The sequence below is a fragment of the Coloeus monedula genome (assembly GCF_965178545.1).
Source record: "Coloeus monedula genome assembly, chromosome: 7".
Taxonomy (NCBI): Eukaryota; Metazoa; Chordata; class Aves; order Passeriformes; family Corvidae; genus Coloeus; species Coloeus monedula.
The window spans coordinates 22,345,122-22,360,601 of NC_138787.1; the positions used below are offsets into that span (position 1 = coordinate 22,345,122).

General features: G+C 37.4%; 1 protein-coding gene across 1 annotated transcript in view; it reads left to right on the forward strand.

Moving 5' to 3' along the window:
* COBLL1 (cordon-bleu WH2 repeat protein like 1) overlaps positions 1 to 15,480 on the forward strand; it is a gene marked incomplete at its 5' end in the record, with an annotated part of 79,884 nt that overhangs the window by 50,020 nt on the left and 14,384 nt on the right. The window contains 7 exons of the mRNA XM_082285407.1: positions 61 to 262; positions 1,168 to 1,396; positions 3,036 to 3,074; positions 3,952 to 4,046; positions 4,174 to 4,413; positions 13,059 to 13,203; positions 14,146 to 14,214. Of these exons, the coding sequence (XP_082141533.1) occupies positions 61 to 262; positions 1,168 to 1,396; positions 3,036 to 3,074; positions 3,952 to 4,046; positions 4,174 to 4,413; positions 13,059 to 13,203; positions 14,146 to 14,214 (1,019 nt within the window). The remainder of the gene's footprint in view (positions 1 to 60; positions 263 to 1,167; positions 1,397 to 3,035; positions 3,075 to 3,951; positions 4,047 to 4,173; positions 4,414 to 13,058; positions 13,204 to 14,145; positions 14,215 to 15,480) is intronic.

Consider the following 15,480-nt stretch of genomic DNA (forward strand, 5'->3'; position numbering starts at 1 on the left):
CGTCTTGTTATAGCCTGCATAATTGTCATCTGTTGTGACAGTTCCATTTGTCTTTTACAGGAAGCCCATGATGGACTTGCTGATCTTTCTCTGTGCACAGTATCATTTAAATCCATCAAGTTATACCATAGAGTTGGTATCTGCAGAAAATAGCCAGATTAAATTCAAACCCAACACACCAGTGGGAATGCTTGAAGTGGAAAAGGTGATTGTAAAGGCAAAACAAATGGATAAGAAGAAACCTGCACCAGTTATACCAGAGGTGAGAACTAAAATTAAGTGTATTGAGAAATTAGAATCACTGCTCTATTCAGCATATTGAGCTGGTAGCTCATCCTCTTGTTTCAGCTTTTCCTGTTGTCTTTCATCCTCTCACCTTGAAGCTCTGTGAAATGCTTTAGTCTGTTTTTGATAAGCTCCTCTTAGGTAAAATACATCTCAGTTTGTTGCAGCAAACATTTTTGCTGCTGAAAGAAGGAAATATTACAGTACTATTTGAAATCCCACACCTTATCGGCCTTTTGAAAAATTCTGCAGATGAAGTGTAGCTGAGTACAGCCTTGAACAAACTGCAAATCAACATCTTGTACCATCTGTCATGCTGTGATATATGTGCCCTTCTAATTGTATGTTGATTTTCCTTTAACATGCTGTTCTCTCTTGGCCTTTTTTGTATACCCTTTTCAGGCGGGAGCTTTAAGAGGTACTAAACCAGTTTCTGGGTGTTGCCTAAATCTTTCCTTCTGCTGTGTAGAAGAATACTGACTTAATTTATCTAAAGCACTTACAGAGGGCCAGGAGGGCTCTTCTGCTGCCCTTCTGCCTTCCTCCTACACACATGTGCACAGGCACTTGCTTGTGGCTCATCACCTCACTTCTACAGCTGCCCAGTATAACCCAGCAGGCATCTCCCTCCAGGCACGTACCCTGGTGCACAGGCAAATGGCACTGCTAAAGGAGAAAGCAGTCTGCTTCACATGTCCTTTTCTTGCATGGAAGGGAAGAGCAAAATAGTTACGTTTCTGAATCTTATGTAATGTTTCTGAACCTGCATCACTGGTGAAGTTGGCCATAAGTGAAATTCCTGTGATTACTGTGAGGCTGCTGTAAAAATGGCAGTTCTTTCAGAATTTGTGCCAGTATTTATTGGAATTTTCTTCTCTTTAGCAAACAGTAAGGGTAGTGATAAACTACAAGAAGACACAGAAGACAGTAGTAAGAGTTAGTCCTCATTCACCCCTTCAAGAGCTCATACCAATTATCAGTAGCAAATGTGAGTTTGATCCTTCACACACTCTACTACTGAAGAGTTACCAGTCTCAAGAACCCCTTGATATGACAAAATCTCTTAATGACCTCGGACTAAGGGAACTGTATGCCATGGATGTTAGTCAAGGTAAGATAACTTCTGTAAATTGCTGCTATGTAACATTTTTAATAATGCGTATTTTAATAATGTATACATGTTGGGTTTTTTACTTAGGAAATTATTTTCTAGAAATTTAGTATATATTTCATTAGTCTTTCACAAAACTGGAACTAACTCATGTGTACCTGGACTTTTGTTTTCAGAAGTGCTGTATAAAAGTTTTATTTTCTAACCAAGTGTTCGCTGCCAGTAGAGGTTGCTGAGTACAAATCCTCACTTAAATGCAAAGCCTTTTTTTCCTTTGCTCACACCCTCCCCAAAAACCCCAACAACACCCTATTTCCCTTAGCTCCTGCACATCATCATGATGACCTGAAAAGAACAGAAATGTTAGAGAAAGTTAGTTTTGTATTTAAGGTATTAGAATATTCTGATGGTCTTGATGTATATTTCTGAAGGCTGCTTGCTAGTTTTATAGATTGTGAAGGAATAATGATTGTCTTTTTAATTGCGATCCAACAGGGATATAATGTATTAACTTTCTCATATTTGTACAGACATTCCCAGGCCGGATTTTAAATTCATCTGGGCCAGTGACAGGTTTACTATACTGTAATTAAAAATTTTGTACAGTGTGATTTGTTCCATTTCAGACATTTCTTGCAGAAAATTTTACCTCAGTGTAGAAAGCAGTAATATTGATTGACTCACTCCTGGTTTTGACCACTGTTTTATTTACTTGATTTTATTTCTGCCCTAAAACTTGTGGGGCTTTTTTTTGTCTTTGCCCCTCTTTCTACCTAAATATGGTAACCTTACTGTTTGGTGGTTACAGTTTCAAGAGTTCTCTCAGTTTACTTGCTAAGGGTCAGAATGACAGATTTGGACAGTATGTCCTTTTTCCATCGAGAAATCAAAAATGAAATACCTTTCTCTTCCACACTGGAAACAAACATATTTTAACTTGCCTAAACATGTTACTTTGACTACATGTGCCCCAAGTGCATTATTTGGTTTGTTGTCTGGTTATTTACTGCTTTCATCTACAGACTGGCAAAGCTGCTTTTTGCACAATATACTGTGTGTTTCACTTGAATCAACAGCCAAAAATCCTTAGGAGGGCATACAAAGGCATATGTCCTTTCTACACAGCAGTGCCCTGCTAGGAAATTTAGATATTCTTCAGTTCTCTTAATAAGAAGTAGTTCAGCATTTCAATTTTGCAGGCAGGTTCAAAGCTCTGAATTTTCCATTATCTTTATGAAAGTAAATGGTGAGAAGTATCTTTTACTTAATAGAATTTAAATTCAAATTTTATTTTATTAACATTATATCTTAATTATACATTCCTGTTCATTTTCCAAGTTTGGACTGCCTGACCATCCAAACCAGAGCAAACTGTTCTACATACTGATTTTTCTCTTTGCTTCAGAAAGTGGAGCCTCCCTCCTTATGTACACAGTTGCAGTCTCTGTTGCATGTCTTCAGGCTCAAGTTCTTGATGACTTAAGTATTAGGCAGTAAAGGTACACATCCTTTTACTTCTGCAAAGTATCCAGTTAATTTTTCCCTAATGTTGAAGATCCAGCTTGCCTGTGTTTGTAAGTTGTTACTGTATCTTTGATTCAGATTCATACTTTCTGTCTTTCTTTTTGTCTTTCTGTAGCTGCATCACCAGTTGATTTAAATTTACCATCTTTTCAAGGTACGATTTACTGAAATAGGTGGTGAAATTTTAGCACTTAAGGGACATTAGCACCTCCTCCTGCTATAACATCTGCTTAACTGTGACATGAGTAATATCTCTGTCCTATCTTAAATGCATATTGCAAATAATAGTGCAGAATTGAATATACCCAGTTACATAGAAAGTATTTTTGAATAGTTTTACCCTAGATCAATTTATTAAATTTAGGATCATGTTTATATTGATACTTGTACCAGACCTGCTGATTTGTTGCTCATTACATCTGCATTCAACGGGATTTCTTCAAAAAAGTTCATTCTAATAAAATTTTTAAAAAGTCAGTCATTACACTTAACAATTTCTCAGCATGGATACGGCAATTTAAGGAGGATAAATTCTGCAAGATAACAAGAATGGATCTGAATGTATTTACTATGACTGCCATGCAATTATGTGTGCACTGATTGAGTGTTTGGGTGATCTTTCTCTGTAGTTTACACCATGTGCAGGCTGGAGCCTGGCTTGTCCCACTTCACACTTTGCCATAAATTGAAGCTGGTAGGAATGGAGAGCTGAAAAGTGTAGTGCTCTTTTTGCCTTTTACTATGTTTGTGATATGAACCATAACATATGACAAGTGGGGTGGGCTGGACAAAGTGCTGGGGCTATTAAGAGCAGCTGAATCTCATTTGTCCTGAGTTCTGAGAAGGAGAGGAAGAACACGGATGGTAGGCAAACTGTTCACTTTGCAACACGTAGAAAAAATTTAATTTAGGTGATTTATGATGTGTTTGTGTATCATTGCAGGAGGTTTATGACACAGTGAAATAGTAAGAATGCAAGAGAAATAATCTCTGCATGAAATAACATCTAGGACTATTGTTTTCTATTTTAGGCTCCTACCAATCTGAAAACATGGATGTTCTGAAGGAGAAAGAAAATAAAGGATTCTTCAGCTTTTTTCAACGAAACAAGAAGAAAAGAGAACAAGTAAGGTGTAGCTTTGTATAAGAGAAACTTCTAGAAAACATATTCCAGTTGGGCAGTCAGTACTGTTGATAGTTTTCCAGAAAATGTATGCAACTTGGATTTTTTTTTTTATTTCCCACACCCCAAGGCTGCCAGTGCCCCAGCAACTCCACTGATGAGCAAGCCAAGGCCAACATTCATCACGAGATCTAACACTGTCAGCAAGCAGTATGACTCAAACACTCTGCCCACTGAAATGCCGAAGAAACGCAGAGCTCCTTTGCCACCCATGCCGAACTCTCAGAGTGCTCCCCAGGAACTTGCACGAGGCCAAGTCAGACCTGCATCTGATATGGTGAAATCCAACAGCTTTGATAGGAATGAACAGGTTAGTTACATTTGCTTCACTTCTCTTAATAAGTACAGACATAGTAACCCTGATAACCCTGTTGTTAATATATGATGAGGCTTGAATTAATAGATAAATTAATAAATAAAAATGAAGTAACTGCTTTAAAAAATTTTCGCTAGAAAATAACTATAGAAATTGAATGATGCATTCCTTTTAAACTTTATAACTGAAGTACCTGCTGTATTTTGAAAAGGTAAAACCAACTTCTTATATAAATTGATCTTGTAAGCACCTTTTTGTTCTTTTGGATGAATACTTTATATATTTAAATATGAGAATGTGGTCTCACTTTATTATAAGTAGTACCTGGGGTTGGGATATTCCTGTTAATTTTGAATGTTTTAGTTACATGGGATAATGAGTAGTTTGTTCTTTACACTATATTGTAGAAAAAAGTGGACATGAGGAGCAGCCTAAACATTGTTGTGTTCCTAGCAAGTTAAAGTAAGGTTTTTATTTTAAAAATTGGGCTGTATTTTATTGAAGCTACGAGATGTGGGCTACTTATCTGAGTAACCTATATATATCCCATGACATGCAAAAATTCTGCCAATAGAATTTGTGAGAATTGACTCATTAACTGCTATCCTGGTATTGGACATACTGTCAATTGTGAATTCCAGTTAAAGATCAAGGTTAAAATTTTTGTTTTATTTAATTTTTAATTTTTTTCATACATTGCTTTGAATACAGTATCTAAAGTTGGTCTTTAGATATCAAGTTATTGACATGCTAGAAATATTAAATGCAGAACTAAATGATACACAAGTCTGAGGGATTCATTTTGAATTAGACTTGGAGACAAGAAATTTCAGACTGTGACTACCTTTATCTTTATACAATGATTTAGTCTCTCACTGATGCACAGAACCACAAGAGAGCACTGTTTACCAGAAGTTGTGTCTTTGTGTATTGTGTCCTGCTGAAAAGCTTTATCATTTGAAGAAGACAAAGGTTTCTTTCTGAATTTTAGTAAAAGGAACCTTTGGGGAGAGTAAGAAAATAATAATTTTTTTTTTACTTCACCATGTTTCTCTTTTAATTGAATTCAATTTTTTTAAAAATAGCTTATTCATGTCAACATGCTTTAAATGATTAATACCCTATTACGTCTAAAAGTAATGTATGACTACTCGGCTGTCACTCAAACAATTGCTTAGATTTATTATTTATTATTATTTACTGAATTTCTTACTGAGCTAAAGTGATCTGACTGAAGTTGAATAGCTCTCAAAGAGAGGACATCCAGATGAAGGTATATTTTTGTGTGTATTTTCTATTTTGTACTACTGTGTGCAACTCACTTAAAACTTAGAGGCCTTTGGCACACATTTTTAAGGTGACTTCTATCTCAGTGGGATTCGATTGCACAGTGATTTATCAGAAAATGCAGCACTTGGGACTTAAATGTGGGCAAATATTTACTCTTTCCTTTGAATTTTATTAATTCAAGTAAAATATTTTGTCTTTTGGTATCTACCTTCAATAAATATCATCTAGTGAATGAATTTCGCATAGTACATATTGCTCAACTTGATCAGGGAACTACTAATAAGGATCCTGTGAGAGACTTTCTTGGAGAATCAAGTTGCTGATTGGAAAAGTATTGCAACATTTTAAGAGACAGCCTTCCTGCAGCACAAGAGTGGTCCATTCTCCTGAGTGGGAATAGGTGTAGACATAAAAACAAACAGTTAAGTGTTTTTAAGCAGTCTCATTTAAATGTGCTGCTGAGAGAACTCAAGTGCAGAAATAAAAGGGGGAAGAACAATTCTCAGAAAGAAATACAGAGATACTTCTTGGACATGCAGAGCTGCTCTTAGGATTGCGAAAGCGAGCCTGGTGCTCCAAGTGGCAGAAGATGTCAAGAGCAAGAAATTTGTGAATTAGGGGTAAGCAGAAATACAAGGATAAAGGATGAGGTCATCTACCTTTTATTTTAGCAAGGTGTTAATCACAGTCTACATCAATTTTTTTTTTTTTTTTAAAGTATGATACAAACCAGACAGACAAAACACAAGATAGGACAAAAAGTGGCTGCAGTTCAAACAGTGGGGGTAATGGCTGCAAGTCAGACTGGTTGTAATGTGGAGTTCCTGAGAAGTTGGTAGTATGGCCACTACTGTTAAATATCTTTATAAGCAATCTGCATCATGGAACTGAATCCACCTTCAACAAACTTTGGCACCAAAATGGGCAGAGAGGCAGGTACTCCAGCCACCACTGAGGGAGGCAGTGACAGGTTCAATGAGATTTTAAAAAGAACCATGTGAAATTCTCTGTGCGAAGTAATCCCAAGCATCAGTGTGGGCTGGGGTCTGGTCATGTCATCCACCTTGAATCCAGTGTACCCAATAATTTTATGCTACACCTGCACTACTGTGTCCAGATTTGTTTCCTGCAGTTCAAGACAGAGACTGAAAGCAGGCCACCATGGTGTTTAAAGGTTTGGAGAAAATAAATGTTTTAGTGGAAAGAAGGCTCAGATAGTATCTAATCATGTTCTTCTGATACCTGGATGGTGTTAAAGGGAAATCAGAGGTATATTCTTCACAAGGGTGCATGGGGACAGGATGAGAACCAATGGGCATTAGCTTCTCCAGAGGAAATTCCATTCGGACTGAAGAACAAAACTCAGCACTGTGAGAACTGACTATTGGAATAGGTCACTCATGAGAAGTGGTAGAAGCTTCTTTGCTGAAAATGTTTGAGATGTTCCTTGACAGGCTCTTGCAATAACCAATAATAAAGTGTAAGAACTTGTTTTCAACAGAAAGTTGCACCAAATGATCTCAAAAGGTCTCGCTTAATCCAGGTCAGCTCTCAGTAAGGAGGCCAGTACAATGGTTACACTAGATCACAATTATTTCATTGTAAACAATATAACAGTTTGGTCTATCATATTCTCTGCTGTTGAAATGTGTGTCCTGCTGGTAGGACTTAGTCTCTCTCAGGCTGCTCACCAGGCTGATTGGTGTGTTCTCTGGGCTATTAAGTATGTGCGGGAATTTCACTGTAACTTCAGTGTCCAATTAAGTTAATTTACAAACATGAATATATACTTTTTTTTCCTTAAGGGTTACTTTTTATCACTTTTTGCCTTACAGCAAGCATTTCATTGCAAATCATACTGCTCTTAAGAATGCCTAAGTTGGCAGACTGGATACATACTTAATTTCTTCTATGGACCAGGATGACCTTCTGCATGGGCCCTATTACAGGCAAATCTCTTTTGCAACAAAGTGAAGTGTCAGTTTTGCCTGGATAAACTGTCTGCCTGGTTTTGAGAGAAACGTGTCAAAGTAGTAACATCAGACAACAGTGGAATGAGCCAACTTTAAGGAAACAGAGTTCTCACTGTTGTCTTTCTTCAAATTCTCAACATATTGTAGTCCAGTTTCTCACAGCATGAAAAAGGGTTTTAATGTTTACTTCCTACAGCTTCTCTGCTACTTTTCCGTTACAGAAACTGCTTTTTCTTTGAGTAGTTACATTCTGATATGAGGGTTGGAATTTTTTTTTGCCTCCATTTCAAGGTGATTATAGAATTAGTTTTTACGGACACAATCCTATTTTTAGGGGAGAAAATAGTACAGTGCATGTCAGGGTACCTTTTGCAAGTTATTACACAGCATGACTTGCTTATTCTTCTATATGAGACTTGGAAGATGCCTAGTAAGCTTAAATGGTTAATGCTTGTCCAGGAAATTTCTATGTTAAATCAGGTGGGAAATGAGCATGTTAGTCTCTAATATTGAAATCCCTCACTTATTTGTCAGTTCTAATTCTGGGCAAGATGACTCTTGCCAGAAGTATGTTTAGAACTAGCAAGTTTAAATACACTTGCAAGTAGAGAGGACTCTCAAGGGTTTTTGCAAAGTGTTGTTGTATAATTTAGTGTGGGGATCTTCACAGTTTTCATAAAAGTGGTTGCAATTTTCTAGTAATAGCACTTCTTTAAAAGAAAAGCATTTGATTTTGCCCAAAATGCTGTGGCTGATTTTCTTCCTACTCCTTTATTTATAAAAGCTAGACTGATACATCTGCATTTTATCCCATCAATGTTTCTCTCCTTACACTATTTACAGGTATTGTATAGGAGCATGCATAAACTATGCTTGGGTAGAAAAAATTAGGTGCAGATTTTTACTCAAAACATTTACAGTTTAAAATAATGGATGGATCTTCTCAACTATAGAAATACAAATTGCCGTTATTTACACAACCCTAACTCCTAAAGAAATCTAAATCTCCAGGCTACCTCTTAAAAAAGAAAGAGAAGAAGAAGATGGGAGACTGGGGGAAGGGTGGGAAGCAACTAAACCATAAAGTATTCTGAAAAGATTTTTTTAGTCATTGTCACAGGACAGCTTAATTAGGATTTCTGTGAGGGGTGAGTTCCGTGCTGAAGAAATTATACCGGAGGCTTTCTGGCCTGCAGCTTGAGGGTCAGCTCTTTAAAGGAGAAGTTGGACAATGATGCTTTGAGCACTGTGGATAGCAGGGAGGTTTTGGGTAGAGTCAGGGTTACCTGGGAGAAGAGAGTGCTCAGGACTACCTGAAATTTGTGTGAAGATAATCTCATATTATGTTTCAGAATTGGTGGTGAATTTTGCCTGCATTTACTTTTCAGAATATCAAATGCATAACTTTACTCCTTTATTGTATTTTCTTCTGTACCAGCAAGATAAATCCTAGGAAAAAATAGTCATATCAGTTGTTTGGACAGAATATCACCAGCTGAGTTTCTCCAAATACATTCTGTATGTCTTTTCTTTCCAACAGATCAGAGGTACATTACTTACTTTGTAGTACTTAGGATAAGTTTAAGTATTTTGGGAGGCTTAAGTCATGTAATAGAAATCGAATGCATGAGTCACTGTAGGAGCAAATACATATTTTTTTCTGTTGGACATACATTTGCCTGCATACACAAAGGGAAGATAGAAATATTAGCAATGTGACTAGCAATGTGCTTTTCTATCCCCACATGACACAGTCACCTGTATACCTCTGTTAAACTTAGATATGTATGGAGCAAAAGAGGTAGGATGTAGTGATACGAAAATGTCTGTCTAGTGACCTTTGGTGTGGGGTAGGCTTTCCAGCACACTGAAATGCTCCACTACCACTATATTCTTTCCCAAATGCTTTTGAATTTTTGTTTCCATTGTAGCTGCAAAACTACTGTGCCTTAATTACCTTTATTTGCTTTTCGGAGTGATAAAAAGGGCAAGGCACTATGTCTGCCACTGCATACAGAGGCTGGAACTTGGGAAGCACTGGCATCTACCAGTGTTTCCTTTGGGTGGGATTTGGTGTCAAATTTGAGACTAAAAAGTTTTCATATCCACCCTTGCTCGTTGCAGGATGAAGAGGGTGTATAGTGTTAAAACTAGAACTCCTGCTTATGTTATAAAAGTTATGACAGAGTTCACTGGTGTTTCTGCATAAACACTGTTAACTACTTTAGTGATCCTAACAAGAATTTTGATGTAAATATAACTGAAAAAGCACTGGTGTTATCATAGGCAGTTGGTATGACACATGAACACCCAGATGTATATTCCAAAGCTTTGTCAGATATGTCTTAATAACATTATTTTAATTTTTTTCCATCTGTGTAAAGTACTATTTTCACATTACAGCCTTTGTTAGGATTTGAAAGCTCTTAATATTCATATGTTGAATAATTCCTGAGAAAATCTGTTCAACACTTGAACCTTAACTGGAACATTTAGTACTTTCTTGAAATCTCTCTTTGCAAATTGTTTGTTTCTTTGGATGCAAAGGGCAGTAGAAAGGCTTATAAAAATCTAGTAGCATTTGTGCTCTTATGCTGAGAACATTATTCCCCCCCTACACACACACTTGTTGTGTGCAGAAGGGAACTCTGGTGACATCTGTTCAGCTGAGCGAGTGTGTGCAGAGCGCGGTGCCAACCGAGTCACTGAGGGAGCCTGTGTGAAGCTGGAGAGGTGCAGACCTTGGGGCAGGGAAATGTGGCTTTATGCAGAGCCTGAGCACAGCTGCCAGAGAGGAGACAAACACCACTGCCCAACTGCAAGGAGGAAATACTTCAGCAACAAAAAAACCTGTCATTTGGGGAAATAATATTGTATTTGATATACCCTCCTGAATAAATTCAAAGGCTGAGTACTAGTAATTATTTTTACTTTTTAAGAACTATTTTGGAACTATGAATAAGAAATTATACAAGTGTAAAGTGGTTTTTGTTATGTGACATTTTATTCTGGAAACTGACTTATTTAAAAACTACTCAAGCATGCAAGTATTTTTAATTAGGAGTGATGTGTTCCTATCCTCTGGTGTTCTTAAAAGAATATTTCACCCTGTGCTTTGTGTTTTCTCTTTTAAACCCTGACTCTTGCTTTTCTGTAAAAGGTTTGAGTTGCCTGCTTTGGCATTAGAGTGATGGGTAGAATTGTGTGAACATTTTTGGACAGTGGTGCTCCTTACAGTGCAGTATCTGTGGATCTGTTATACCTGATACCAGGGTCGGACAAAGCAGATGACTGAGGGTGCCCAGGGTGGCCCAGAGGATAGTTTTTCATTCATAGCCCTGTTCATTCATTCAGGTATTGTACTGGAATCTCACAGGAGCTGCCAAACACTGCCTGACAGACACCTTGCGCCAGTGTCTTTTCTGTTGTAATTTTCTTTATAGATTTGATTGTGTACAACCAAATACTCTGGCTTTTGGTCTTTGATATCCCACTTACTGTGGAATCTTTGGATATTTGTTCAGTGATAGCTTTCTAAATGATAAGCATCTTTTTCCGTGGAAATTGACACGGTCAACAATTCTATTGTCTGATGTTTTTGAAAGGATTGCCAGTGAAACAAGAATATGCAGGTGTCTTTATATGCCTTCTATGTTCCTTGATATTGTGCTTTGTGAAGTGGGCTGGTTAACTGAAGCACAGAGAAGTTCTCTGAAGATGACCCCACACCCAGCTGTTGTGTGGATCCTTCTAGCCAGAAATGAATGTCACTGTAAGATTTTATTATATTGTTGAGAAGACAAGTGATAGGAATCAGAAACAGGCAGCTGTGTCTAGTTCCAAAATGCATTCCTTTATTGCTGGGATCCTGACCATTGTCATTCTAGTAGATGTGGATATAGTTTTCTTCAGCATAAGTGTACCAGTTTGGCCAAATTTAGAAATATATCCTCTGAGAGAAGGCACAACCACCCCTCCCCCACCAGGTTCAGGAAAAAATAAATTTTCCTCGAAGGAAAGTGAAGAAGATAAAACTATTTATTTAACAAACACATGGGAAAGGAAAATAATGTTAAATGGTAAAATCTTTTGCTGTGGAGGAAAAACCTGGGAAAGTGTCAGAGTCTTCCCTTTGGTCTCCTTGGAGCTGGGGCTTGGCCCAGGGCCAGGCCCTCTGTGCCCAGTGGAAAGTCCTCCTGATGTGCTCTGATGTTACAGCAATCAAGCAGTCCAGTAGAAAAGGGAGAAAATCCGAAATTCCAGGGAAGGAAAAATTCAACTCTGTCTCTCTCTGGAGAACAAAGCAGCTGAATCACTGGCCAAAAAAACTGTTCTGGGCGCAGCAAGCCGGGTGCTTCCTCCCTCCCCTGCTGCAGTGGGGAAAACCAATTGCTATCTGTGTGTGACCTTGAACAAGCTGCAAACTGCTTTGCAAAAGTTTTGCTCAGGTTTTTCCTTCCCCCTCTCAGGCTCAGTTTAGAGGCATAGAAAGGCACAGGAATTAATTTCTGGGCATAGGCAGCAATATGGGATACACATCATAAGGTCACCCCAAGACAATAAGGCAAGCCATAGTTAAGAATGGCAAGCAAATTTACTACTACTGTCTTTCTGAGACAGACAATGTGTTTCTAAAACAACTTAAAATGCAATTGGACTGCTGTATCATAAAAATACGAGGTCTTCAACAGGTACCCTTTATCCATTTTTTAATTGTTTTGATTATTTGTGAATTAAGACTTTTTACTTTTACTACAATAATGAAGACATTATGCTGTAACATCAGTAGGTACTATAATTTTTTTTTCGCAACTTACTAAAATTTAACTTTGTTAAATATTGTAATAAGACAGTTGTACTTGATAAGTATTGAAATCAGGCATTCCAAAAATTTCTGTGAAAGTTCAGGTATTTCAAGGAGGGAAAGAAATTCATAATAATTATGTATACAGGCCAATTAGGACTGCTGTTGAAGGAATGGAGAAGGAAACATTATGTTATGTCATTGCAGTGGGGTGTAGTTGAAACTTCTTTCCACAATGAGTTTAGCTACTTTTAGAAAAGAATTATTTTGGGTTTGTAGAATAGCCTTTGGGTGTAAAAGAATTCAGATTTCTTCTGCACTATATGTAGCAACTGATTTTCTTTTACTGCTCTATGTTGCACCTCTGTGAATATATTCAATTACTTGAGAAAATATTTTTTTTAAAAAAACAACTCCTTGGAGGAATTAAGATGAAAACCACAATATGTTTGGTAATACATTCTCTCTTTCCCAAATGTATGTTACAAATACTTTTGGAGAATAATTACTAGAGCTATTTTGCTGTTTTTTACTGATTGCTAATAATCTTCCTGCCCTGTCTCCCTTGGCAGGCCCCTCTGGGATTGGTACGGAAAGGTTCCCTGCCACTCAGTGACACTGCTTCCGTGAACTCCTCTCTGCGCAGGATGAAGCGCAAGGCACCCTCACCACCCTCTAAAGCACCAGAAGATCAAAGTGAAAGCAGTAATGAGCCTGGTAATCTTTTTATGCTGTTTAATTAGAAGGCAACTGAAAATATAGCTGGCTAAACATTAAAGTAAGCCACCTTATGAGATAAGAACCTCAAGTGAACAACCACAAAACTGCAGATGCAAAGTACCTTTATTTTTGTTACCTCACCAACTGGGGAAGCCTCGAAGCAGCACCCGAGCAGAGGCACCCAAGTGGGAACACAGACACCGAAGAGCTCAGTCCATGCCAGAGGATTGCCAAACCTGCTCCCTTCCCTCTGTGTCAGGGATTCAACCAGATGTATTTACCACAGTGCTTTGATCTTTCCCACAGCAGGGCAGGAATCTCCAGCATGTTCCATAAGATGCCTTGTAAGTCTATCACAGGCCTGTGTTATCTGAACACAGGTGTTCCACTTGTCAAACACACAAGATTAAACAGCAATTAGTATCGTATATGTGGGATTTTGCACCCCTACTGCAAGTCACTTGAGCGTGTTTACAATCCTCCTCACCAATCTTCTGTTATTTTCCCTCAAGTGTGAGAAAAAGAGGTATTTAGAACATGCAGATCAGAAAGCACAATACCAAATTAATTATAGCTAGGTTAGGTATAGAATTGTGTTTATGTTACTCAGGTGGACTGCTTGGGGTGGGGAGAAAAGATTAGCTTCTCTGGATCAGAGAGAGTATAATAGCAAATGGACATGCTAGAAGAATCTGGGAGAAAGTTCAATATTGTTTTTTTGTAATTCTTCTGTTTGATCAAAAATTCAGTTTTCTGGTTAAAAAATGCCTAAGAGTTGAGATTAAAGTATCTGGAAAATGTGACAGTGAGCACTAGTTGCTTCAGAGGAGTTTCTTGAAGAAATCACTAGTCTGTATGACCACAGTCGAACATTTTATCTAGAACTTCTGTTGGTGCAAAAATTGAGAGGTGTTAAGGTTGTTGCTTCACTTTTTGCAGTAACAGAGTCGACAGAATCAGCCTCCACTAAAGTGGAAGGAAGAGCCACTGAAATGCAGCCTGAAACAGGTTGGTTCTTTTTACAAAAGTATTGATAAAATCTACTTCATAGCAAGCTATGGTAATTCATAGCAATAAATTACTATACTATAGATGTGTCATAAGTATAGAACTAATTTTAATGCTTCAGATCAATTAAGTTTTCCTTTGAAGTAAAAATATGCCATTCTAAAATAAAGATATTTTACCCTTAATGTCTACAAAAAACAAATACAATATATTTTGTGTTGGTATCTGTGCTTTACATTCAATAAACTAAACATTATCCCCGTTTTCCCTCTTTCCTCACAAGTTACAGAGAAGAACTATCCAGAATTTCTGTGATTTTTTTTTTTTTTTTTTGTACCTCATAACAAGCTTTTCAAAAGCTAAAGCCCAGTGTTGTTTTTAGAACCCTGCCTTGTGCTGCCCTTGACCTGCATAACATAGGGGCAGGAGCAAATCTGTGCCTGCCTTTTGGTTGGCATCTGAACAGCCTTGAAAACATAAGTTGTAAATCTAAACTGAATGCATAAATAGTTGTTTATATATTAAATTATTTGTTGGGTGTTACGGGAAAAATGTGATATATGAAAGTATAGCTGTTTAAAATACAATTATTTAGCTGCTGAACATAATCCTTTTTTTGATTTATGCAGTTTGTACTGTGAAGTACTGTTGTTTGTAAGCACCAGACTGTAGGGTTCAGTTACAAGATACAACATCTAGAAGTCTTCTAAAATTTGAAAAAGCTTTTAGAATAATCAGTGCCAGAGCAATCTGAAGAAATAACTCTTCAATGCATTTCATAAGAATGAAGTATATAAATGCTAAGCCTGTGGAGTGCCACTGTCATTATATGAGGCTAAACACTCAGTTACTGTGCTAGTTGACAGGAATTTTTAAGTAGTTTTCTGGCTGTTTTATTCAGGATGCCAGTCAAATTGGTTGGAGTGGTAAAACACAAATGTACCACAAGAGTTGAAAAAGTCATCTGCTAGGATGGTAGGTCACTGGCAAAGGGGGAAAAATAAAAAATCAGTAAACTTGGGCTTGGTTTGTGTTTAGGGCAATTTATGTAAATTATTGGAAAAGACATTAAGTAGAAGCAATACATAATGTAATAAACGGGAGTATGAACCTGTACTGTGGATTCCGAGGTTGAAGATGTAACAAAGTTGTAACCTTTCCTTGTCCTAGCTGTTGTAGCAGATGAAAGAGAATAATCAGTTCTGAGTGAGTGGCTTGTTTTTTAGTACTGAATTTTGTGTGTTGAAAACTGTCTTATCTATATGC